The 26,188-nt window shown below is 44.4% G+C and overlaps 1 protein-coding gene across 1 annotated transcript in view; it reads left to right on the forward strand.

Moving 5' to 3' along the window:
- Positions 1–4,203: 4,203 nt before the first annotated feature.
- Positions 4,204–26,188, forward strand: part of KDR (kinase insert domain receptor) — a 31,109-nt gene continuing 9,124 nt past the window's right edge. The window contains exons 1-22 of the mRNA XM_074541495.1: positions 4,204–4,431; positions 5,634–5,724; positions 6,219–6,415; positions 7,572–7,696; positions 7,983–8,151; positions 9,342–9,481; positions 9,680–9,848; positions 11,248–11,359; positions 11,452–11,615; positions 12,406–12,562; positions 13,654–13,774; positions 14,365–14,473; positions 15,213–15,557; positions 16,451–16,597; positions 16,742–16,873; positions 18,581–18,687; positions 19,116–19,251; positions 19,515–19,619; positions 20,247–20,360; positions 21,584–21,672; positions 23,385–23,541; positions 25,657–25,757. Of these exons, the coding sequence (XP_074397596.1) occupies positions 4,380–4,431; positions 5,634–5,724; positions 6,219–6,415; positions 7,572–7,696; positions 7,983–8,151; positions 9,342–9,481; positions 9,680–9,848; positions 11,248–11,359; positions 11,452–11,615; positions 12,406–12,562; positions 13,654–13,774; positions 14,365–14,473; positions 15,213–15,557; positions 16,451–16,597; positions 16,742–16,873; positions 18,581–18,687; positions 19,116–19,251; positions 19,515–19,619; positions 20,247–20,360; positions 21,584–21,672; positions 23,385–23,541; positions 25,657–25,757 (3,039 nt within the window). The 5' untranslated portion in view covers positions 4,204–4,379. The remainder of the gene's footprint in view (positions 4,432–5,633; positions 5,725–6,218; positions 6,416–7,571; positions 7,697–7,982; positions 8,152–9,341; positions 9,482–9,679; positions 9,849–11,247; positions 11,360–11,451; positions 11,616–12,405; positions 12,563–13,653; positions 13,775–14,364; positions 14,474–15,212; positions 15,558–16,450; positions 16,598–16,741; positions 16,874–18,580; positions 18,688–19,115; positions 19,252–19,514; positions 19,620–20,246; positions 20,361–21,583; positions 21,673–23,384; positions 23,542–25,656; positions 25,758–26,188) is intronic.

Raw genomic sequence — 26,188 nt, forward strand, 5'->3', positions numbered from 1 at the left:
TTTTGGCATACTCTGTAAATAGAAGCATTCACATCTCTACCTTTAGGCAACTCTGTCTGAAACTTAGTGGATTTATGCCATCTCATTCCTACTTCCACATCTGTCCTCACCTGAGACAATTTATTATTTAATTTCTAGCTGGAAGGTCAGACTTTGTCCTTTGCAATGACCCTTGCAAACCAACGGGTTTTGGGAGGGTCTACACACAAAGTGTATGTTGTGGTAAATGTATTTCTGATCCTGCATGCCATTTACATGGAGGCCATCTAATTTTCTTGAAGCAGCATCTTGTACGTGCTGCGTGTCTGTCTATCAAGGCTGCCTATCAAAGTTCACCGGTGTGCTGGGGCTGCGTGCCTGCTGACAGCCACGCTGGGGCCGAGGCTGCAGGCTGCTGCAGTGCTGCAGTCTGCACTGTGGCCAGAGCTGAAGGGAGCTGAAGGGAGCTGAAGGGAGCATCCACTGCTGCGTGAGGTGCTGAGCTGCGGCTCAGAGATGTGCCCGGGAGCGGCACAGCTGCTGGCTGCCCCATTCCAGATGTGCTCTGCATGGGATGCTGAGCCCCGGTAAACTTGTTGAGCTACAGGAGCAGGAAAGCACATAATCGGTGCTGCCAGGGCCAGCCCTTATCTCTCCCAGGTTGTTATTTGAATAATTAAGCAAACAAAGGGCCGCTTGGCTGCGCTGCTCTGGCCTCTGCTCGGACTCCTGGCAGGGCTGCCCGGGACGCCCTGACAGAGCCAGAGAGCCTGGGGGAGTCGTGACAGGTCGGGGACGAGACGGGAGGGGGCTTGTCCGGTTCCTCTGCTGCTTCTTTGTGTGCTGTTTTTAATGAGCTTTTGGCGGTCGGAGGAGCAGATGCACAAACAAAGGCTCGCCGGCCCTGCCTGGCCAAGGCAAGGCTCGGTGCCCCCTCCCATGGCTCAGACCATTCCCAGGGACAGCTCATGGACAGGAGCTTCCCCTGCGTGCAGCAGAAAGAGGCTGATGAGCCCAGACAGTGGCAACACTCTGATTTCAGAACGGGGCTCGGGGAGATGCTCCGTGAACTGGGAGTCAATCTGATGAAGCACGGAGTGATGCACGGGGCTTGATTGCATTTTGTCTGTCAGCCACCAGCTCTTCCACAGCTCCCCAGGTCTGGTCTCATGCTGAGCTGAGATCTGCTCAGTGTGGCAGGACGGCTGAAGCTTCATGGAGCTGCTTCTAGCCCCACGTTTCTTTGCTGCTATTGTCCGGTCAAGGCAGAGGCTCTTTTTTGAAGTAAGACAAATTTAAAAAGTCTTGACAGTTTTTTTTCCTGTTGAGGCAGGTGAGAATGCCGAGACAGAGAGTAGAGTATCTTTAGAAGACATTGCAGGCTGGATTTAGATCCCAGGAAGTTCTCCACGCTCACACTCTCACTGGAGAGGGAGGGAATCCCATCCTGTACTGACGGAGCTACATTAATATGTTCAGCTTTGCTCACTAGATCCCTGTGCTTCAGCACTGATAGTCTCTGGTGCAATCTGGACTACACTCTGCAAGTCTGACACAAAGGCTTTGCAGACATCACAGCCTAATCAGATGGATGAGAAAGCTGCCATCACTTAAACCATTGGGGTTTTGATTTTGTAACCAGACATCTGTGTCCCGCAGCTATCATAGCAACAATATATTTACATGAATCTTTCACTTGGATTTTAGGTGACTTTCTCCTGTGCTCTGGTTGATTTTTCTCTCAGAGATTCCCCATGGCATCTTCCAGTGAAACTCCACTTATAAAAGCCTCACTGAAGCTCAAAACAGAAAAATCAATTTAGCGAAGTACATAAAACATCATACACCATGTATTGGTAAAGTCACCTCACATCTTTTCCAATTCTTACTTTCCCCAAACATCTACCATTTCCAATTACACTTGGCTCTAGTTTTTATTTGATCTTCCTAGAGGATTAGTCTCACCAACACCATGTAAGTAATTTGAATCAGATGAAAATCCTGCATCTGTTGACTGACTCTTCAGAATAAAGTTACTTTTGTGCTTAAATGTTTACAGGGTTAGGGCCCCATTCAAAGAAGTTGCCTTCTTGTTCTCATTGGCACCACAAATGTCCCTGGTACTACAGGGATGGCAATTCATGCACTGAAGCAGCAGTTCCTGCAGAATTATTCTAGTTGCCAAGATTATACTGACAGCCAGGCAAAGTGCTGAAGGAATGTGTCCCATTTAGGAAGCACAGTGTTAAAACTGGGATCTCGCTGGGATCACTCTGGGAGATAGAAACAATTTGTGTTTTTGAAATGTGGAGTTCTCTGTGGATGAGCTACAGTCGAATGTGCAAGCTCCTTGCTGCCAGCTGCTCAGTTCAATGTGTGCACTCGCCAGGTTTGTGTGTCTGAGGGTCAGCCCCTCTCTCTCCTTCCCTTCTCCAGGACCCTGCAGGGCAGGGGACATGGCAAATGCCAAAGGGCCTGGAGAGGACTAGCATTCATCTATCTTGGCTTAGATGTGCTCAGGGCAAACAGTAGGTATTTGTTTCCATAAAGCTCAGGCACCACAATAATTTTCAACAATGAATGCAGCTCCCCCTTCCAAACCACTCACTTAATAGCAATGACTGTGCATGAAAACAGAGCCCAAGTGGTATTGCAGCAAGCTATAGCTGCACATCATCTGACTAAATTTTAGAAAAGTTACTTGTTAAAATCAATATAGGGGCATGTTTTCTGCAGCTGCATTTTGGAAACTTTTGTAGAAATGCAGAAAGCATTAAAGCGAGCTCTCAGTGACTCTACTGTTTTCTATGGACCCTGTAACAATTTCATGTAAATAGTTTTTAACTTATCCCTATAATTTAATTTTCTTTGTTGACTGCCCAAAGTGCTTTTGAGGCAAACACTACTTGCAGGTCATCCACCCCTTATCAATTCTTTTTCTCTTTGTAGTCAAACCCAACAAAACCAGCATCACCACAAATAAAGTTACCAAAACTGGCTTTTTTTAGCGGTAGGTACCTTTGGTTTTCACTAAGTATCTGGCACTAGCACACTAGCCTTTACATGCAGCCTAGTTTCAGCAAGGTCAGTAGTTGAACTCACTGCCAGAGTTCCCCAAATCACTCAGCAATACCAGTGACCTGACCCACAGTATGATGGAGGTGGGGGTATGAATGAAGGCTGCCAATATTCTGGTTTAAGAGCTCATAAGAATAGCAAATGAAGTTTTTATTTGCATGGTGTTGACTTGCTGCCACTTGAATCACATGAGTCTTATTTGACTTTTCATGGATTTTATTTGATCTCTAGGAAAACTTTGGCTTCTCCCATTCCCTGTATCTTTCTGTGAGCAACAGGGGTGTAATTTCAAAGGAAATTACACTCTTTCCCCAGTACAGTAAAACAGCTGGAATTGCATTGCATGCAAAATAAAATCACTTCTCCATTAACTTAGTCAATTGTGGACAAGCTCCCATGCAATTTGCAGGGAAAGAGGAAAAGGTGGCATGTGGAGGTACACATATGTATATGCATGCATAGTTATGTACCCAGCTGTGTATTTCTATCTACCTGATTATCTACCTGTTTGTCTTTATAACTCTCTTTACTGATCTATCTAGCCCACAGGATTTATATTGTGCATATGGATAACACATTAATGACCATTAATGACCACCACTACTAATGTGTGTTTATTTTTCCCAAAGGACTACCTCACAAACTTCACTTTAGCAGCCACCAGTTAACAATTTTGATAAAAAGGCGGGAAGGGCAGCTGTGTCAGGCACTTGTCGGATCCCATTGCCGGGATGTGGCCGGTTAGGGTGGCTGGGTACATGCTGCATGGCTGGGGGACTCCGCGCTGTGATCTCAGCGCTGTCGCTGCCAGGCACTCCACACCCGGGGTGCAGTCGCTGCCAGCAGGATCGTGGCTGTGTCTCTCTGACAGTACCTCATGTGGCTGGCCTTTGGGATCGCTTCTGTTGGGGGCATTTTAAGAAACCCCAAAAAAGCACGATGAAGCGCCAGACGACGCTGAATCTCACTGCTGAGGCCCTCCTGCCGCCGATCAGGGGACAGGGAGAGCTCCGGCCGCCCGTCCGAAGGGGAGCATCCCGGCGGGATGCGCAGGGGGGCCCCGGGGCCGGGAACGGGGGCGGGATCGTGCAGGGGAGGGCGGGGGCTCGGCCCCGGGCCCGCCCCGGCCACAAGAGGGGCGGCACCGTTCACCGGGGTCCCGCATCCCCGCCGGGCGGTGCGGGGCGTGCGGAGCTCGGCTCGGCTCGGCTCGGCTCGGCTCGGCTCGGCTCGGCTCGGCACGGCACGGCTCGGCTCGGCTGGACTCGGCGCGGCTGCCGTCGGGCAGAGGGTTCTCTCGGCGCCCGCAGCCCCGCAGCGGGATGGAGCCCGGCGCGGCGCGGCTGCTGGCGGTGCTGCTGTGCCTGGCTCCAGGTAAGCCCCGGGGTACCCGCGGTACCCGCTCCGGTCTGCCGGACAGCCCCCGAGGAGAGGGACGCGGGGATGCCCGGGTGCCGGCTTTCCTGTGGATTTCCTATGGGCTTGTCGGGGCTGCTCGGGCGGCTGGGACAGGGCGATTCCCCGGTGGGACGGAGCGCCGGTGGCTGCGGGCTTGCGGAGCCTGTCCTGTCCCCTCGGCCTCTCCTGTCCGGCCGGCCGGTGCTGGCCGTCGGAGAGCGCTGCCTGCCGCGGCACGGTGTCCTGCCCGCTTGGCTCCAGCATCAGCTGTCGTTTCCGAGAGCAAAATGTCCCTGGAGCCAAACGCGGGAAACCTGTCATGGGAAGAACCTGCTCGGAATGCGAGTGATTAGAGCCCGGGGAAGCGCTGGCGACACGGGGAATGTCCCGCTCCGGGCACGCTGTCTCTGGCCCGGCTGTCACGGCCGGGGCTGCGGCTTGGCCCAGGGAGCCGGGACTCCCGAAGGTGATGGCAGCAGCCAGGGAGGAGTGAAAATCTTCCCCCGTGGTACTCCCTGTGGTACTCCAAATGTACAAGCTGGGTTGGTGCCTCAGAGCAAGCACTGGCACCCAGAGGGCAATCACAGCCCTCGCCAGCACCAGTGGCTCCCGGTGGGTGCGATGCTAGCCGCTGTGCTTACAGTCCGGGAGTAACACAGTTTTGCCTAACTTCTTAGGAGGAAAGAGAAACTTAGAAAATCATAGCATAAAATAAATTAATGGGATTTCAGATTTGTGACAAACTGTGAAAATAGTTTCTTTGCTTAATTCATTGATCAGTAGTCTCAAAGAAGTATATTCTATTTATTATAAGAAAAGCTGGTAATTCCCAAGGGAGTGAGATCATCAGATGAAGGTTCACTTCGTTTCAATGTCCCACATCCTCTTGTTAGACCTTGAAGTTGGCAATGCAAGAAAACAGGAACTCCACCCTGGCTGCTGAATTGTAGTGCTCTGCAGCTAGCTCCTGACCATCTGCCTTTGCTTCCTGTTATGACAGAATTTTTGAACTTTTTGGGATGTGTGAAAATCATGATTTACCCTTCACTGCTAAATAGGTGATGTGAAAGTGTCCACTTAAATCCTGATGAATATTCCTGTATATAATACTTTTTTGATTGAGTAGCATTTACTTGTTTATTTGGTTTATTAGAGAGGTTTCTTACATGTTTTTGCAGGTTTATGTATGTCTCTGGATCAGCCAAGCCTTAGCATCCAAAAAGATGTCCTCACAATAATGGCAAACAACACACTAAATATTACTTGCAGGTAAGGACGAGTCTGTTCAGCATGATTTTGATGATTGGTAATTTATGTAGTAAGCTTTTGTAAAGAATCCCACATGATGTGATCTCTCTCTCCTGTCATGCCTCCTGTTTTCTCTCCACTCCCTTTGGGCCTTGTGCCTCACTTTTCCCTAACAAGTTTTAGAAATTATGTGGGAGGGCTGTGGCCAGAGAGAGCTGGGGAGGGTAGGGTGGTTGGGGGAGGAAGCATTGGCTGTGTCCTTGTGGATCCTGCTAGTGAGCCATTCTCTCAAAGCTCTCTTTTGGGAGAATTGTCCCTTAGGTTCAGCAGAATGTAAACCTCAAGTAGCTTCAGTGTAGCTCTTGGCAGTAGGTTGTGGGTGTGAATTTGTCTTACACGGTTTGATGCTCTCTCTGTGTGATGGGGTGAAGCCCATCCCTCTCCACAGCCACAGAGACTGGTGGGGCTGGGGCTCATATCACAAATGTCTGCTGCTCTAACACCTGCTTTCCCAGAGGTCAGAGACCGCTGGAGTGGTCGTGGCCGAGCAAGCAGAGCAATGCTGAGCGGCGTGTCTCCGTGACAGAGTGCAGCGATGGCCCCTACTGCAAGACACTTACTCTGAGCAAAGTCATTGGCAATGACACAGGGGACTACAAGTGCCTTTACAGGGACAGCCAGGCAGCTACAACCATTTATGTTTATGTCCAAGGTAAGTGCTTACACTGCTCTCAGGTGTCTTTTCCCTAGTGTCAAGAGAAGAAAGGAATATAGTGTCTCAAAACAGTTTTGATGTAAAATTTATTAATCCTAGAATATTTGATCCTATGAAACATTTTTCTTGTTTTCATGTTGAGTAATTAGATTTAGGTATGCTAGTTGCCATTAGCATAAAATCCTTTATACCTATGATTCTGAACTGACCTGCCATATGCAGTACATGGTCTGCTGTTCTCCACTCAGAATTTAGCATAGCTAAATTCCACCCAGAATTTAGCATACATATCTCTGCTGAGCTCTGAGCCTGTCCTCATGAATGCAGAGTTATTACTGACCTCAGCAGGAGTTTCATATGAGAGAGGATTACAGAGGTTTTATATTTGTTAAAAATTACAGATCTGATCTCATGTATGATTTGTACTGATACCATTAAAAAAACCCCCAAAACTACCCAAACCCCAAAATATAAGCTTTCACACATTTGCTGACTCTGGTGGTAAAATCTATGTGGCTGTAAGAGCTCAGTTTTCAGCCGAGTGTCACAGACACTGCAAAGCCTCCAGTTATACACTCAGCTTCAATAAGTGCATTCATTGAGGCATCTGCCTTTTTGCACTGATGGCTTCACCCTCGTTTCCATATGCATCCTGTTTCCTCTTTATTGTTAACTTATAGTCACCATTTTGAGATGTAATTAAGTAGATGACTTAGCTTGTTTTATAATATCATGGAGCTATTTTTTTTGGTGTTCTGCTCTGACTTTGAAAAGGATGCTGCCATCAGGGGAGTCAGTGTAACATGTCACAATTTTTAACTGATATTTCCTGGAATGCTTATGCAAGGAAAGTCACTCTAGGGTAAATCAGTTTTTTTGTTGACAAAAGGACTGCTGTAGCAGGAAGCCATTCTCCAAAGTGCACTCTGCTGCTGATTCTGTTTTGAGAATAATGATATTCTAAATCTAGGGAGTGGGGTATCTATAAAAACATGTACTCCCCTATTTAATCTCATTATTTCAGTGCTTTATGACATGGAAAATAATACAACTGACTTGTGAAAAAATAGGGAAATAAGAAAACCGGAAAGGTTTACAGTTTCCATAATCATGTGATGAATAATACCCACTTACCAATTGAATATTATTCTAGATTACAGATCACCATTTGTGACCTCAGTTAGTGATCAGCTTGGCATTGTATACATCACTAAGAACAAAACTGTGGTAGTGCCGTGCCTTGGAACTGTGTCAAATCTCAATGTATCTCTACATGCGGTAAGGAAAAAGCCTGCTATTTTTTCAAGAGTTAGTTGAAGTCACTCTGGCATAAATATGTTGTTTGAAGTAAAAATACATTTCTTAAAAACGCCTTTCCATCATTGTGAATTTTATAGCCTGTGATTACAAGATGAGTACTGTACCTGTACTCTCAATGCATGTACTAATTCCCTGAGCTAGAATGTTGAAATGGGGGCCCTGCAGTTGTGGCAAATGCTGGTAACAATTCGGGGTTGTTCGATTTTTGAATTCTGACTATGTGTTTTATCAATATTCCAAACAGAAATATCCAGAAAAGATATTTGTTCCTGATGGTAAATCCATTTCGTGGAATAATAAAAAAGGCTTCACTATACCCAGTCATTTGATCAACTATGCAGGCATGGTCTTCTGCGAAGCTAAAATAGATGATGAAAGCTACCAGTCTATGATATACATAGTTGCAGTTGTAGGTAAGCCAAAGGTTTTTATTTCTCTGTAACCAACGTTCTTTTGCTTTCTACAGCATACTGAACCAATTACATTTGGTTCGACACTAGGTTATTCAATACTGACAATGCAGTTAATGCAAAATGGATGTTGAGATTTATATCACTTTTCTTTTAAATGCAATGTATTGTGTTCTTTCTGGTTGATCATTGGGATAAGTGCTTCTATTTTTAGTGTTTTACATTGATGCCAGGGATTTTAATTCCTTTTTTTTCTGACAACGCAAACCTTTTCCCTAAAATCACTTATCCACAATCTCAGTCACAGTGGAAGGAAATGAGAGGCAAGCAACCATCAGCAGCAGATGAAAAGAAATTGCTCTGAGTGGGTACCAAGGGAAGGGTGGATCTGAAGATCTTGCTGTGAGCTGGGTTTTCTTGTCTCCCTAAAGACCTGTGTCTCGCTCTCACAGGGTTTTATGCTTTCCTGCTACATTTTGTCAGTTGTTCCTCATACCCCAGAAATAATGTGATAATTCTGTGGAGGCCTAAGCCTAAACTTAGCAGCAGAAACTCAGCAGCTCTTTCTCTTTCAGCTGAGGACATAGTGGCCATTTCAAATATCCAAATGGCACCAAGGCAATCTCTCCTGGTTTGTCAGGAAGTCATAGCCTTCCCTCTTTACTCTGTGCAGAAGGCTTTTACTTCTCCACCCAATTCACAAATCCTCACTCTGATTTGGAGGAATTTCAGAATATCTGTAGAATTTCTGCATTCAGAATATTCTGCTTTGAAACATTTTACTGCACAAAGTAAACTTTGGATAATTTTGCTACTGTGCTACCATTATTCTCTCTAAAGTTCCTGCTTACTGCTGGGAATGGGTGTACAATCTCCCTTGGTTTAGGTCTCACAAGGATAAGAAGGAGGTGTCTAAGGCAGAGGAGCTGTGTGAGTCACTGTCCCTTGCTTGCTCCCACCACTGGAGGGGCTCTGATCAGGGGCACACATCCTGCTGTGTCACTGTCTGACACGGGTCTCAGCTCAGGGCAGGCACGTCACTTCTCTCCAGGCTCCTTTGTACACCCATTGTTGTGCTGCACTGGGGCATCAAGGGCCTTTTTTGTAGCTGGGGTTTTGGTGGGAGTTGTGGTGAATTCACCTGGGAAATTTGCTTACCCCCCTGTTTCGTGTGTGCCTTTGTCTTTCTCTAGGGTACCGAATTTATGACCTGACAATGAACCCACACAACGAAGTAGAGCTGGCAGTGGGAGAAAAACTTGTTCTCAATTGCACTGTAAGGACAGAGCTGAATGTGGGAATAGATTTTAAATGGGACTACCCTTCCATCAAGGTAAAGTTGTGCTAACCTACAGGTGCCTTCCTCACAAAGCAATTTGACTTATTAGGTATAATGTCACTTCCCCCTTTAAAACATTGAGAAAGAAGGTGATGATACACAACAAAATTTATGGTATACACAAATGTGCAAAGGGTGACAGAAGGAATAACAATGGCATTTCCAAACATCTCTGTCTTTTGTCTATTGCAGGAAAAACGTGCCACTATTAGGGATGTAAAAACCACTGCAGGAGAAATAAAGAAGTTTGTGAGCACCCTTACCATTGACAGCGTGTCCTTAAGCGACAATGGTCGGTACACTTGTGCAGCCTCCAGTGGTCGCATGAACATGAAAAACAGCAGTTACTTCCTTATCCATGGTATGACATTTTCCACTGCAGTTCTGTTGGTTGTTTCAGATTTGGGATTAATTACTGGGATGCAGAAGACCTCTCAATGGTGAATCAAATGACAGAAATGAACCAAACTGCAGCTACAGTATTTCTCTTGCAACTAGTATGGGGTTATTTTTATACCACAGGCTTAGTTAATACTAAGATTTTAAAGGATGCTGTATTTTACTGAAAGCTGTAGAATCCCACTGGAAAGTGGGCAGTAAAATAAACTGATGTAAGCCTTTGACCCTCTTTTGTGTTGACCTCCTTAAGGTCCTGTAAAACTCAATTTGTGTAGGTGGCTTTGTACAAGGGCTGCCTGTTCTCAGTCTTGGTGAACTTAGGCTGGATCTTGGTGGCTCTGTGACACGAGAGTCTGGGTCAGCATGAATGAAGCTAAGAAAATAAAACTTTCAGCTTTTGCATTATGAATAGATGAATCAAATGGAGTTTTGGTGGTACGGAAATGATGCAAGGGAAACAGCTTTGGCTAAGTGAATAGATAAGTACTAGGCCACATCCTACAGCCTTTTCTCAACCCCCTCTTGCGCACAGCCCCAGCTCCGCTAACTTACTTATAGAAAAAATTACCAGCATGAGAATGGCTCATTTTTAATCACCAAGTTAGACAAAGAGATTTATATTTTGAAGGAGACTAATTTTCCTGAGGTCTGATTTCAGGGGCCAGAATATTCATGGCACTTCTAAAACAAAACAAAAGACTTTCAAACTTATTGGGGGCATAGTGATTCAAGATATACTGAATTTTCTCCTGGTCTCTTTCTGTTCTGCTCTTTAGCAGCCAAAATGAGATCATGTGCTAAACTGAGTATACCAGATACTAAGTCTAAACCATCCTAAATCTTAGTCAAAAGACTAATTTAGTCAAAAGGCTAATCACTGTCTTCTGTCCGAATGCAAGTTTACAACTTATATCAAGTAATGTAAATAATTTGAAGGTACTGTGTGACTGCAGTGGTTGAAATACATACTTGAGTATTTAACTTTATCACACTGCAGTTTTGAATAGTCTAATTTCCTGGAATAAGTATATTGAGAGAGTTTCATGATATGTGTATATATATATATATATATGTATATACAGGTCTGACAGTTGGCACACTATCCTGAGAGCTGAGTCTTGTCTCTGCTTTCCAGAGCTCCTCAGTGAGGGAACTGGTCTGTTCCTCTGTGTGAAGGAAAGGCTTTCATGGTGGCATCTCTCCAGAGCCCAGTTTGGAGCCATCTGTTCTTTACCAGTGACCCATAGTCCTGTCACTAACTCCTATTTGTCATCTTGTTAGATGCTGACCCACATGGAAAGCGCTTTTGCTTTGGTCCATGAGAAAAGACCGTTTAGTTTGCTTCCTTTTTTCCCCCTCAGAAAGTCCTTTTATTCACCTGGAGAAAATGGAGAATGTTGTTGAGACAAGGCTAGGCGACACAGTCAAAATTCCTGTCAAGTTTAAAGGATATCCTCCACCAGAGGCTAAATGGTAAGAATTGGGATATAGTGTGTTTGAAAAAACGAGCAATTCTTAGTTAAAGCAAATCATTAAATATTCAAAGTGCTCTGTATTTTCTTCAGGTATAAAAATGGAAAAGCCATCAATGCAAATCACACAGTAAAACTTGGCTACGCATTAGTGATCACTGAGGCAACTGAAAAGGATGCAGGGAATTACACAGTTGTCCTTACAAACCCCATTAACAAGATGCAGAAAAGACACACATTTACCCTGCTGGTAAATGGTAAGTGGGGCAACAGAGGTGCCTTTCTTTCATGCGTGGATTTGGTATATTACAGTCCTTAGTCTTAATTCATCCCCTACCTATGAAGATTTAAGTACTGAAGAAGAGCAGTCCTTGAGCCTCAGCCCTGGGAGGGCAGAGGTGACCGGTCCCTCCTGGCTCTAGGCTGCAGACTCTGGGTGTTGGTGTTGTGATGATATTTTGTGTGGGGTGGGGTTTTTTGTTTTGTTTTGGTTTTTTTTTTCTGTGTATTATTCTTTGCCTCTGTGTCCTGCTCCTTTCCTGCCCTTCTTGCTGGCTCTGCTGCTGGAGTCCTCCTCCACCCCGCTCCATCCTGGCCCTGTCCCGCCTCACCCATCCTTCCTGCCCCACGCAGGCTATCCCTCCTCTTCTGCCCTGCCCTCTACAACCTTCCTCCTCCTCCCCTGCCTCCTCCTTTCTGCTCCCCAGAAAACAGCCTATGCTTTGAAGACAGCAGGTCTTGGAAAGGGCAGCAAGGCTACGTGCAGTGGGATCAGGCCTGGGGAATAGTGTGCATTTAATGGCTGGGGATGGTGGTGAGAGTCCAGGAACTGCATTTTAAACCATGGAGTATTGAAAGGGGATTTTGTAGGAGATCCTAAGTATCCTGATCCTCAGAGCATTGGGCAGGCTCACTGCTTCCCCATATGTCCTTGGAGATGCTCTGTTGCACTGGTATTGGAGCATGGTGTGAAATGGTCACCGTGGGTCTAAAGCATGCACCCTGGAGCCTTCAGCAGGAGGTGTGACCTGCTGCTCTCTCCTGCAGTGCCCCCCCAGATCGGTGAGAATGCTCTGATGGCCTCCGTGGACTCGTACAAGTACGGCTCGACACAGGCGCTGACCTGCACCGTGTACGCCGTGCCGCCGCCCAGCACCGTGCTCTGGCAATGGCAGCTGGAGGAGGAGTGCACCTTCAGCCCCCAGTGAGTGCCAAGCCCCTGCTGCTTCTGCCGCTTATGTAGGTCTTGAGGGATATTTGGGTTGGGTTGGGGCTTGTCCAGTGCCTCCCTCGTCCAGGCTCATTACAGAGTGCAAACTCAATGGCCAATGAAGAAAGAGGTTGTTGTACTTAATTTGCAGATTGCTGCAGGCAGGCTCTGCCAAGGTCATTGTTGTTGGCAGAGGCGAGGGCCACCCGCAGAGAGGATCCAACAGTGCTGGCATGTTGCTCTTGTGCTCTCTGGAAGGGCATCTCAACTTGCATGGGGTCTCAAATGCAGCTGTTTGCATGCCCTTCCCTCAGATCCCCCTGTGGGCTGCAGGCCCGAAACTCCATCCCAAACAGAGGAAATTTGCTGTTTATGCTAATGATGCATCCTTGTGGTGTTTTTTTCCCTTGTGCTCAAGTGCTGAGTGTGATGGGGCTCTTTATCTGTGTGAAAGTGTATCTCAGAGGAAGTGCACTGATTGATGTTGGGGAATGATAGAGAGAGTGCCTGACTGAGATTCACGCAGCTTCCCTTATCTGGACCTGCCATAAGCCCAGATTTCCTTTAACAAAAAAAAAGTCCAGGGTAAAAAAAAAAAAGGCATTCTTCTTTCCTGTTGTTGTTTTTAAAATGATTCCACTAGTTTCTTCCTTTGGTGCCTGGTTGCTTCCTACACAATGGCTACTGTCCTTAAGAAATTCTTGTAGGGAGTTCAGTGATTTTTATGTCTCTCTGTCTTCCTTTGAACTAAATCAACTTGAATCATCCACTTATGAATGGAGGTTTGTTCCCAGAATAGCTGCTTTGGTCCAGCCACCCAACTGAGCTGACACAGGCAGATTAATTAGGAAATTCACCTTTAGGCTTGGGGATACTTTACTTTAAAGAGCATGAAGGTCTCAGGAGGTTATAGGGTGAAATTTAGTAGAAATATTTCCAGAAGCATATGCTTCCCTCATAGATGCAAGCTGTGGCCAGTGATGCATCTGACTTATAAGTTCATATTATAAGTAGAACCCAAAATACCCCTCTGGAAGGGCAAATATTCCTCTTATCTAATGCATGTGTCTCTACTTACATTTCAGGAAAGTTCGCTCCGGGGCCAATCCGTATGCATGCAAGAAATGGAAAGTGATCTCCGAGAGAAAGGGTGGGAATCAGGTTGAAATTAAGCACCGGGTCGTTACTATTGCTGGGAAAACAAAGGTGAGCACATTTTCTTTTCTCTTGGCTGGGGATGATTAACCCTGTTCAGCAGTCCACATGCCTGGAAATACATCACTAGAGATGAGACTCTCTTCACCTCAGGGAAAACTTGGGGATCTACTCTCAGCTAGATGGGCAAGCTACTGCTGAAGCCAAGAGGCAGAGATACACACTTTCAGGTCCTTTGAACACTGATCAAAGTGAATCTCCACTGAGGAATATAACTGACTTAGATTTCAATAACTACCTTTTAGTGGTGTAAAGTTAGATGAGTTAATCTTGCAAATTAACTGTAATAGAAGTTGGAGAGACTGAAAAGCAGAAAAAATGGTGGGTGCAGCATTTTTTATTTCATATACCAAAGTCCACTTTCTGCTTCTTCCTATTTTCTTTTACCTGATTTTTACACACTTAGGGACAAAAATGTAAACTTCAGAAGGGGACGGTGCTTCTGCCATGCCATGGGTTTGTGCTTTGGAGGGATTTTTGGTTGTGCAGATACCTGCAGAGCCCTTTGCTGAGCTGTTGAGGTGGTTGGGCGTTACTTTAGCACTGATGTGGTATGAAATTGCTTGATTGTTCTCTTGTAGACTGTGAGCACCCTCGTGATTCAAGCAGCAAATGTATCTGCTTTGTACAGATGTACGGCCATGAACAAGGCTGGATCAAGTGAGAGAGTGATCTCCTTCCATGTGACCAGTAAGTGCCCCCTGCCAAGGACAGCCACGTTAATGTTATTTTGTCTGTTTGCTGATGAAAGGCACTTCAGTGATGTTACCTGATTCCTGAGCTTTGTGAAATCCTTTAATTCTTTCAGAGTTTAGGTTTACTTATGGCTTTCTTTAGGCAGCCTTTACAGTTGCCACTATTTTCAGTCAGGTGATTAGTTCTACCAGCATCAGTGGAGTGGCAGGTCACTGAAAGTGATGCAAGATGTGGTCCCAAGAGTGACTGCTGTTGAGCTTTAGTAGTCACTTAAAAGAGCAATGGAGAAATTATGGTAGTGCCACAAAATGAGTAAAGATTTACTGTAAGAGCTAAGGCTAAAATTTTCCAAACCAGTGGCAAAGACCTTCTATCTCCTTAACAATCAGTCCCCATATTCATGTGCCAAAATTTTGTTTTACTCCAAATCTAAAAATGAATGATAAGATAGTGCTGAAAATCATCTTAGGTTGCTGCAAGTTTCTACAAGAAGAGTGACTGAATCCTTCATTGAATCCATTTGAAATGTGTCACTTAAATGAGATTGTACTCCTTAGATATTTGATTAGTTGACTGACTGATTGATTTTATTGATCTATTTCAGTGTTTCTTTTCCTTATTTCCAACCAGATAGGATGACAAAATCTGTGTTTTCAAAATTACTTTCTCAAGTTAATGTTAGCCACAAAATGCACAATCAAATAGAAATTTATTTTACTTTTTTAACTTTCAGGGGGTCTTGAAATTAATGTCCAGCCTCAGAATCAGCTGACAGAGAAGGATAACATGTCCCTGCAATGCACAGCAGACAAGTTCACCTTTGAGAAGCTGTCATGGTACAAGCTCAGCACTCACGTTTCGCAGACTTCCTTCGGAGGGCTGCCCATGCCTGTTTGCAAGAACCTCAATGCTCTCCAGAAGCTGAATGAGACAGTCTCAAGTACCAATGGTGAAAACGTCACCTTAGAGCTCATCCTTCGCAACATCTCCCTCGAAGATGCAGGGGACTATGTTTGCATTGCTCAGGACAAGAAGGCTAAAACACAGCACTGCCTGGTGAAGCACCTCACTGTTCAAGGTACAGATCTCTAACTCTGAAGCAAAATGAGTGGTTCTGTATGAAAACAATTGCAGTAGTGGCAGTTTTTGCTATGTTCAGGCTTTGGATGTGTTTGATTAATGGTGTTCTCAGTTTGTTAAATAGATTTACAGTTGTTGTAACACATTCTTCTGGGGTTTGTCCAGGCAGCAGGCACTGTTTCATTAATACCAGTGAGGAAACACTGACTGAGCCACTGTACTGTGCAAGGAGATGTGTTTGGCTTCTGCTGAAGTCATGTGTTTAGCTCAGTAACTTCTCCACTTTTCAGAACACGTTTTTCTCTGTAGCTGTATACACGTGTGTACTCCTAGCATTAATGCCATTTCTTTGTGTGACTGGCTCTTGAGTTTGCAGTAGTGCCTGTAATTAAAAACTGCCATGAGGGATACTGGTATTCAGGCAACAGCAATGCAAGCTGATAATCAGTCAGCTTTCCACACAAATTGTGATGACTTTGCTTTGGGACCTAGACATCTAGGTTGATTAGGCAGATTCAGGAAAACACTGTTCATGGTCTGTCCTGAATGGACATTTAATGGACCAGGAGTGTCAAACCTCTCATAAGGACTCTGAACACAGAAATGCAAGGGAAGCAATTTCTCAACTACTCTCTCTTCCCTCAGCAGCCTGAGCAGTTAAAAAATTAATTCAGCTAAAGAAGGTTATATCAATACTGTTGAAATTTTCTTGGCTATTATAATTTTTTCATGCCATGTGGAAGTTAAACTATGACCTTAACATGAACACTGTGGCTCTTGGTCTAATCAAAGGATTTGAGACTTTGTTACTGGGACATGAACTGCTACTACTGAAAAAAATTGGTCTTTTTCTTAATAAACAGTAATTTTACTGAATTTTCAAACCAACAGAGCCCATGGCACCCACACTTGTTGGAAATCTGGAAAATCAAACAACAAATGTTGGTGAAACAATAGAAGTGTCATGTGCAGTGAATGGCATTCCTCCTCCAAGCATCATGTGGTTTAAAAATAACGAGACACTTGTGGAAGATTCAGGTGAGGATTGCTCATCTGCTATTATCATCAAAAAGCTTTCTTTTGTGGGACTGACTGCTGATTTTCACCATGAAAAGTTTTATTTTGAATTCTTAACAAAAGTGGCATAAAAATAGCAAAACTAAGAATAATTTTTTTTCCCAGGTATTGTTTTGAAAGATGGAAACAAAACACTAACCATCCGTCGAGTGAGGAAAGAAGATGGAGGGCTGTACACCTGCCTTGCCTGCAATGTCCTTGGATGCAGCAAAGCTGTGGCTTATTTTTCAGTGGAAGGTTGGTGTTAGCTTCTTTCCAGATCGTGCACAAAATCTTTAGAATAACTCGAAGGAAAAATCTACAGGCTATCCTGATGGGAGATCTGAAATATACTATGAAACTTCTGAAAAGTACTGACCATTCCTGTCAAGCTCAAATTGGGTGCTATCATAGCTGTTGAGGTTGATGCCTTTTTCTCCACTATGCTGCTTAGAGCTTTTCAACAAAAACTGGATCTATCTTACTTGTGGTTGCAGTGAAAACTCTGCCAATCTATATTAAGTGCGACCCATAAAACAGAGCTACATAAACATGCAGATATCCTAGGGCATCTCTGTCATCTAGGTGACATAATTGTCATACCATGTTTTTTAGCATAGTATGTTGTACCTTTTGAAATTATGTAATTACTTTCACAGGATCTGAGGAAAACATAGTGAAGACTTTTTGCAGTCTGTTGTAATTGCTGTCCCATTTTAGTGAAACAGGTAGTGATTTTAGGGGACTCCAGCCTTGGTCCATCTGAAAGCAGCATTTGTGAGACCCATCTCTCACTTGCTCTAGTCCTATTGTGGCGCACCAAAATACAAGTTGCAATGACAAATAATAAACGGTAGCAAGAAGTTAGTCTGCAGTGTGGATAGCTGATGGACTTTCCACGATGGACTTTCCATGATGGACTTTCCACTCAGAGTTGCAACAAGAAGCCTCAAACTAAAAGCTCCTTGCTCTTGATATTAGTTCATCCTTTCATTCATTAGTACATTTGCATACTTCAGTCACTGAGCCCTTTGCACCCCTCTGTCTTTAAAAGTCAGGATGGTTGATCCATATCATTAAGTTAATTAAAGCAATATCATGTTGTTCTTATAGGTCCCTTTAGGATATTTAGATGTTGGGCAAAATGTTTAAATGGGGTGGAAATTATCTGCAGATGATGTTGATGTAGATTTCAGCTGATATGGTAAATATGGCTGGGGAACATCTGTAGAAGATTGAAATTTGTTTAGGACATACTGTTTAACTCCAAAAAATTTATAGTGCTGCTCATGGGGGTCATGCAATGGAGTGTAGGAAAATCTCAGTGGTGCAAGAGATGAAATACAGGAGCATGATGTGGCAAGGAGGGGCTGAAGAGGAGACCTGTGTCAGTGCACTAAAAGGTGTTCAAATGGTATCTGCTGGCCACTATTTTACGGGAAAAGGAACATTGTAAATAAGACCTTATTATCGTGTGTTCTTGTAGAACCACATTTTTCATGCCCCAGCTGTATGATGTCAAGAGACAAGAGAAAGATTGTTCTCTAGGTCATTCTCGCAGCTCTTTATTTTCTATATGATGAGGGTGTTTTTTTGGTTTCTAAAGAAAGAGTAATTACTTTTTGGTATTCTAAAACCATTTTTTTCTAAAAACATTTTTTTAATTCTAAAAACATTTTTTTCCAAAATGTGGATTTTACCTTTTTATATTTGCCAAAGGTCCAGACAGTGTCTTTGGAGCAAAGTTGATGCTGAGAAATGTGATGGTGTGTAAAACAGCATGGAACTGTAATATTCTGACATAAACCCCCAAGCTTTTTGTTTTGTTTTGCTTTCGTTTCCTTGCCCCATGTTGCACTTTTAAAACGAACCTTCAGAACAAGGACCTCCATTCTTTACTTTAATGAATGAACAAAACAAATATGCTTCCAACTATCACTCAAATATTCATTTATTTCTTCCCAGGCGCTGAAGAGAAAACAAATCTGGAGCTCATTATCCTCGTTGGCACTGCAGTGATTGCCATGTTCTTCTGGTTGCTTCTTGTAATCATCCTCCGGACCGTTAAGCGGGTAATGAAAAAATTCTCATACCATCCTATCAGCACTGGTCTTGCATGACAAATGAGAGCTGACTTGAGGCCTTTTGTGTTGCTTCTTTCCATTGTTCTTAAATCAACAGACACATTTTTTCTCTCCATGCCATAACATTCTTGCCTGGAACCGGGGGCGCAGAAATTTGTTTTTAATTGAACAGGCCCTTGCAAGAGAAAAATGTTTCATCTGGTTCTGTTTATTAAAAAAAAAAAAAAAGAAAAAGAGGGAGACAGAAAAAAAAGTGCAAGTAATTAACAATGATGACACTCATGATGACATGGTGTAGTGAAATGGTAGCCTGGCATTTCTGGGAACTAATGAAATACCCTAAAGTGAGAAAATGGCATTTTGCCTGCACATTGCCAGCAAAAAACTGTGCAACTGCAACTAATACCATTTTCCAGGCCAATGGAGGGGACATGAAGACTGGCTACTTGTCAATCATCATGGATCCTGATGAAGTCCCTATAGACGAGCACTGTGAGCGGCTTCCATATGATGCCAGCAAGTGGGAGTTTCCCAGAGACCGGCTCAAGCTAGGTGAGTTTTCATGGCATGAGCCATTTAGTGATCCTGCAGCCAGCACCATGCTGGGGGGCGTTTTGGGTCCTGGCTCCCCACAGGACTGCGCTGCTGCATGATCCCTGGGTGGGCTCTGTGTTCCCATTGGACATGGTGCATCCTATCTTACATTTTAAGTCCTCTTCTTAATTTCTGCTTCATGAACTCACTTTGGAGTAGTTTTTTATTCTACAACTTTCTCCTGCTGTGTCAAGCAGATATGTTTGTGTTCTCACTTCAAGGTAAACCTCTTGGACGTGGAGCTTTTGGCCAGGTCATAGAAGCAGATGCATTTGGGATTGACAAAACTGCTACCTGCAAAACAGTGGCAGTGAAAATGCTTAAAGGTAAAAATAATGACTAGAACTTCAACTTGAATATACAATATAGGGATATTTTTCAACACTATAACCATTGTACCCATTGTTGTAAAAGTTAAGCTTAATGGCTGTTATCAGGAAAACTACATGCCTTTCCCTCACTGATAACTGGAGCAATGCAGCTGTGCTTTCCTAGCCGCTGCTTTATAATTCTACTGAAGTTCAGAATGTAAAGTTGCTCCTGCAATCAATTTGCACATGTCCGTTATGCATCCTTGTTGGAAGCTTTCTGCAAGTCTCAAGACAATGGCTTAGGCACTCTCCAAACTGAGTTGTAGTTTGGAATAGCTTTCTCCTCACTTTAAATCATATTATACTGCCTCACACTTGCCACAAAATGAAATGAAAAATGAACTGTGTGGTTCCCAGACACATTGTTCTGAAAGAAGACGTAATGGGGCAGCAGAACGGGGCTGCCAGCAGCTGGGGGCTGTATTCCACCCCGTGCTGTCCTGGCATAGCTGACACAGCCTACCAGCCAGCAAGGCTCCTCACTTGATGGGCTGTCTATTTAACCAGCCCATCAAGAATGGGGAGGAGGGCACAACCTTTCTGTCTGGGATGCTCCTGACCTGTGTTGCTTTACCTCTGCAGAAGGGGCAACCCATAGTGAGCACAGAGCACTCATGTCAGAGCTGAAGATACTCATTCATATTGGCCATCATCTCAATGTTGTCAATTTACTTGGAGCCTGCACAAAGCCAGGAGGTGAGTGACTTCTTAGTGGGTGAGAAGGTGCTAATGAAAACCCTGTTTCTACCATTTCTGCTGCACAGACAATTGAAATTCAAAATGAAGGACTGGAAAGAGTAGTTCTTTCTAACACACAAACACACACACACAAACACACGCAAGTCTGATAGAGCAGGTCCAGAGGTGGAATAAAGGTGGAATAAGGGCCACGGAGCTCCATCCCTTATTTATTCTATCACTTTGCTTTTCTGTACTTGAGATCCATGTTCATGGTGGGCAGCTCATGTGTAACAGACTTCCAAACTAAGTCCAATATCAGATTTAACAAGTTACTCTTTCTCTTGTCACCAGCTACAGGGGACTGCAAATTGGGACTTCCCCTCTCTGTCTTTGGATGGGCTGTTGGTGCCTCTGTGTGTGTGTATGTAGGAGGGGAGATTAAAATTTGGAGTCCAGCTCTGGGTGGATGAATCTATTTCACTTTATAATCAGAGACAGATGTTTTGTTTAGCAAATCCAGTACTAAAAACTAATTTGGAAGAAATTCAACGTAAAGTAACTCAGTAATAATTTTTCAGGGAATCTGACTTGTTGGCTTACCAAGGGATGAAAATTTAATTTGTAAAGTTCCATGACAGAAGTCAGTAGTTGAAGGAAACATAATCCATAAATATTTATTTCCTTGTTTATTCCATAATAAAATAGAGATGGCCAGTACGTAGAACCTAGGATGAAAATGTATCACCATAGCAAATGCCTTTATGAAATAAATTTGAACATGAAATACCATATTTAGATTGTACATTAAGGCATCTATGTCTGAAACCAAGTTTCCTGTTTTAAATGTTTTGTACTTTAATCACATGTAGAAAAATGCATGGATAATCACATGTGTATTCTATTGCAGAGGTTAATTGCACTGAAGCTCTTTCAAATATTTATGCTGCATCCGTACAATGTTAATTAGTTTGGCTGTTATTGGCACTTCAAATATAAGCACACCACTATACTTTTTGACATATGAAATTAAGCCCATGATTTTCAAAATTATGTGTAGAATGGCAGAAAAATGAATAATTTTGATGTGCACATTAGATTTTTTTTATTATTACTGATATTTTAAAAAACCTTTGGCTATTGGAATGCTCTTTGAACTGTATGCATTTCTAGGCAGAATTTATGCTCTGACATAAGGTGGGATATAAATGGTCTAATTAATTGCTTTATGCGTTGTACAGGACCACTCATGGTGATTGTGGAATACTGCAAGTTTGGAAATCTGTCTGCTTACCTACGGAGCAAGAGGAGTGAATTTATCCCGTACAAGGTGAGGAGTCAAGGCTGACAGTGAAATGTTTGGTTTGGTTTCGTGGGTTTTTTCCACACACAATGTTTCTTTTTCTAGTGCAGACTGCAGCGGCAGTCCTTGGGGACACTGAGTGTCTTAGCACTTCCCATGGGAATGGGAGATGGCAAAGACATCAGAGGTCATTTAGTCTTTCCCCTGGCCCCTGCGATGTAGTTGTTTTGTTATTGTTAGCTTAAAATGTGCAAAGGAACTGGGCTTCCACTATTTCCTTTGGCAGACTGTTCTACACTTGGCTGTATCTTTCAGGAAGTTTTTTCTGATTATCAGCCTGAATTTTTTCCTTTCTTAGTTAAGCTCCAGACCACTTTAAATAACTGCACTTCTTGCTTAGTGTATATATCCATCAGATGTCCATAGGTATCTGCTGTGACATGATAATCTGTTCTACTGTCCCCTTGCCTCATTGCTGAACGAGACTACATGTTTCTTCTGCTGTTAATAGTATAGGATAATTGATGTAGCTCATGAGTTTACATTCAGCTTTTCACCTCCTGAGTCCTTTGCAAAAAGGAGCCCCATTACAGCACCTTGATTTGAAAGAAGTGGGAAGATGGGGACTGGCATTTTCAAACTCATTTCTGGGCACCTCTGAGAGAACTCTTATTTATGGAGGGCATCCATCTGGAGGATCCATGCTCTCTGAGGGTCAGATTGCTGTATGAAGAACTTGGCTGTGTGTACCCAGCCCTCAGGGTCACCCTGGGGATCCTACCCTTTTCCACCCACAGCCAAGAGGGAGGCCCCTGGGCTGTACTCTGCCATGTTGGTAGATTTGAGCCTTCCTGCAGCTGCTGTGTTTAGATCAGAGCTTCTTCCCACTGCTTGTTGGCTCTCCAGGAGGTTATTTTTCTTTATCCTTGGAGACATTGTTTACTATTTTGTATTGGCGAAGGCAACTTGCTGCATCTTCTTGTGAGGTAAAAAGATAAACAAGTATCTTGAGAGGCCTTGAAGTGAGAGACAGGGTTTGATGAGAGTGCTGACCCTTGCTTACACAAGCAGTGGGAATGGGATTTGGCAGTGTTAAAAAACAGCGCTGCCAGGGAAAACATCACCAAACCAAGGCAGGAGGAAATGGAAATGTTTTGGAGGATACCTGTGGGGCTGGAGTCCTCCCTAGAGGCATGCAGTGGCTTAGGGGAAGAAGGCAATAAGTCAGATTTTGATGGCTTTTTTGATGGGTTTTGGCCAAGGTAGAGGTTTAGCAGAAGGCCCTTTGCAGCAGCAGGAGGTAAAGCCATAGCAGTACAGAGAGGCTGGAGTGTATCAGAGGGTTTGGCAGCATCCATCCACGTGTTTTTCACAAGTGAGGGGCACCAGGGGCTTAGGACGCCAGCTCCTCAGTGAGCATTTAGTCATTTGCATGTGGAGATCCTGCTGGGGTTTGGCTGGGAGGTTGTGAAAACAGGAGAAAGTTGTGCTGTGGAGGGGTAGAGAGTGCTCCAGTTGGTGAACCTGCATGGCCATGGGTTGGGTTTTGCTGGCTCCATCAGTGCACCAGCCTGGTGCCCCAACCAGAGCTGCCTTGGAGCAGAGCCTTCACTGGTTGCTCTCCCTGCCTTCCCCAGTGACCTTGGCACAGACCATTGGGAGCATCACTGCCCCTCCAGCAGAACCTTCTGGCATGCTTTCAGCTTCTGATTTTTCTCACCCTCCTCTCATATTTCTAGACCAAGTGTGCCAGATTTAGGCAGGGGAAGGAGAACTACGTTGGTGATGTCTCTTTTGACCTGAAGCAGCGCTTGGACAGCATCACAAGCAGCCAGAGCTCAGCAAGCTCCGGCTTTGTGGAGGAGCGGTCCCTGAGTGACGTGGAAGAGGAGGATGGTAGGACACATCTTCTTCTGGTGCTGGAGCATGTGCCATTGGTGGGGCTGATGAGGGACACTGGGGACTGTGTGATTTCCAAAGCTCCCTCAAAACTGTGTGTGGGGTATTCTCTGGATGTCCAAAGTTCCTGAGGTGGATTATCTAGATCAGCATCCCAAACCCCTCAGCCCAGCCCCAGATAATGTCCTGTAGGAAAAGGGTCTGTTTTTAGTGTGAAGTTTTTGGAGAAATGTCTATTAAATACCCCAATATTTTGAGGGTAAATTGCAGAGTACAAACTCCGAAGGCAGTGCAGAGAGGGATGCACCAGCATGCCAACTGAACTTCCTTAATGTCTACCCAAAAGTTAAATACTGTGAAACGCTATTTGATTCACTGCTTGCGCGTGGGCGTACACGGCCCTGGAATCCGGCTATCTGGTGAGGGGCGAAGGCCGGTGCCCCTGCGCAGCTGAAGCCAGCCCCCCTCGGCGTCTTGGCCTCGGGCTGAGCTGGGTGATAGCTCGGAGCAGCGCGGTGTGAGACGAATTAGGAGGCGACCACTTGCTGGGGGTAAACTGTCGGTTTATTACAGAAGAACCAACAAGGAGGGGAACCACCCAGCAAATGGCCCCGAACAGGGGGCGGGAGAGGGTTTTAAGGGAAAAGGGGGGAAGAAGGCAGGGAAACCCGGCTAACCAATAGTAATACATATTTGGAGGTGCGAAACATAATTGATATACCAAAGTAACCAACTGTTATAAATCATAGGAGGGGCTCCGGGGCTACAGCCAACCATAACTCCCAGAAAGTTCTCGAAACCTGGGAGGAGAAAAGGGGGTGATTGACTGGGCCCAAGGAGGAGACAACTTTCACTTATAAGGGAGAATATGGGAGGAGCAGTTTCATTTCGGCAACTAAGAACAGTGAGGTTTCCATAGCAACTTAACTGACAGGGTAGCAGCGGCGGGAACTAACAGGAAAGGAAGAAACCATTTAATACAGAAAATAGGGGAGCAAACTAACAAACTTAAGAACACACCACAGCAACTGCTTATTAGCAGAGAGCTTGCTTTGCCTTCCCTCTGCCCAGGTGGTCTGTCAGGAACAGGAAGCCTGAATTATCCACTCATTCAAAGCCTCTCCAGGATGCACATATCCTCTGCAGCGGTTTCACTGATGCATTTGCCATGTTCTCCTTTGGCAGATGCAGCATGAAATGCTCAGCACTGCCATTTCAGAGGCTGCTAATTTCACCTAGGGGTGAGATCAGACTAGTTATGAGGAAAGCTCTACTTCCTGTACCTCTACTGCTACTAAAAATCATTTAGTGCAAAGAATACATCAGTTATGTGAACAGGGAGAATGATCTTGCAGTTTCAATCCAATCTAATAGGTAATGTCAGGCATGCACTTCACGCATTTCCACACCATCTTGGTCCCTTTCCAGTACTCCCTGATGTAAACATTGACCCTCTGAGCTGGAGCATTACAAGAAGTATGTAGACCTGAAGGAACCCTTATGGTGAAGGTTTTAGCCACCAGTGTTGTAGTTCTTGGTAGATGTCTGCTTCAAATCAAAAGCTGAACAAAGTCTCAGAGTTGTTTATCTCAGCAGGAACTAAATGCCTAGGTATCTTTGGATATTTGGGTACATTATTCCTCCAGGTCACCAGATGATGAGGTTAGGGTTCTTCTACATTAAATTAGCAGGGCTTCTTGCCAAATCAAAGTCTTTCTCCCTATGCCATATTCTTTTCTGATCAAGACTAGGTGGGGCCTCCCTCTCCTTGGTTTCTAAATTCATCTGCTGAAACCAGAGAAAACTTTACTGTCATAGGAATTTGTGAGCTGAATTTCAGTTGTTTTTCTTTTGGGATTGTTTTGCAAATCTTTCCTCTGGAAATAAGCAAGGAGACCTAGGGTATAACCCGTTGTCTCAAAGTTTATTTTGCACAAGACTAGTTTGATGGAAAATGGGTTGCTAGTGATAATTATATAGCTAAAATAAAGTGCTTGATTTGCTCTTCCAGTCCGGTATGGCATAAGGTTCGGATGGACTTTTACCTAACAAGCAGTTATTGGTGAAATCAGTGACAAAGGGCATGTTTGACTGTCATCTGATTCTTTGCAGCTGGTCCTGAAGACCTTTGCAAGAACCCTTTGACCATGGAGGACCTCATCTGTTATAGCTTCCAGGTGGCAAGAGGAATGGAGTTCTTGGCCTCACGCAAAGTAAGGAACTTCTCAGGAAGAGTGGCATGTTATTTTTTTCACTGCAGGAAGTAATGCTGTAGGTCTACAGAAGGAAAAAGCATGTTCATTCTTGGGCTGGCAGTCAGCCGCAACATTTTCTTTTTGCTCTAAGACATTCCCGAAGCATTAATGCTGCAGAGTGAAGCAGCCCATGCATTTATTGACACAAATGTTAGTGATCTGTACAAGGTTTATGGGCCACCAGTTCATAGAGGAATGGTTAAGTAGTTGGAGGAGGGGAACTGACTTAAAAGGACAATTGAAGGAATTAGGGACAAATCCCTGGTAAGAGGAGCTGAAAAAGAGTAAAGGATTTTGCTCTGAGGAGGTTGCTTGTACCTTGTGCATTGGGATTGGAAGGGCAATGTGAGGAGAGACAATACTCAGCTGTGAAACTTGTATGGGTGACT

This window comes from Zonotrichia albicollis, chromosome 5 (assembly GCF_047830755.1).
Source record: "Zonotrichia albicollis isolate bZonAlb1 chromosome 5, bZonAlb1.hap1, whole genome shotgun sequence".
NCBI classification, from domain to species: Eukaryota; Metazoa; Chordata; class Aves; order Passeriformes; family Passerellidae; genus Zonotrichia; species Zonotrichia albicollis.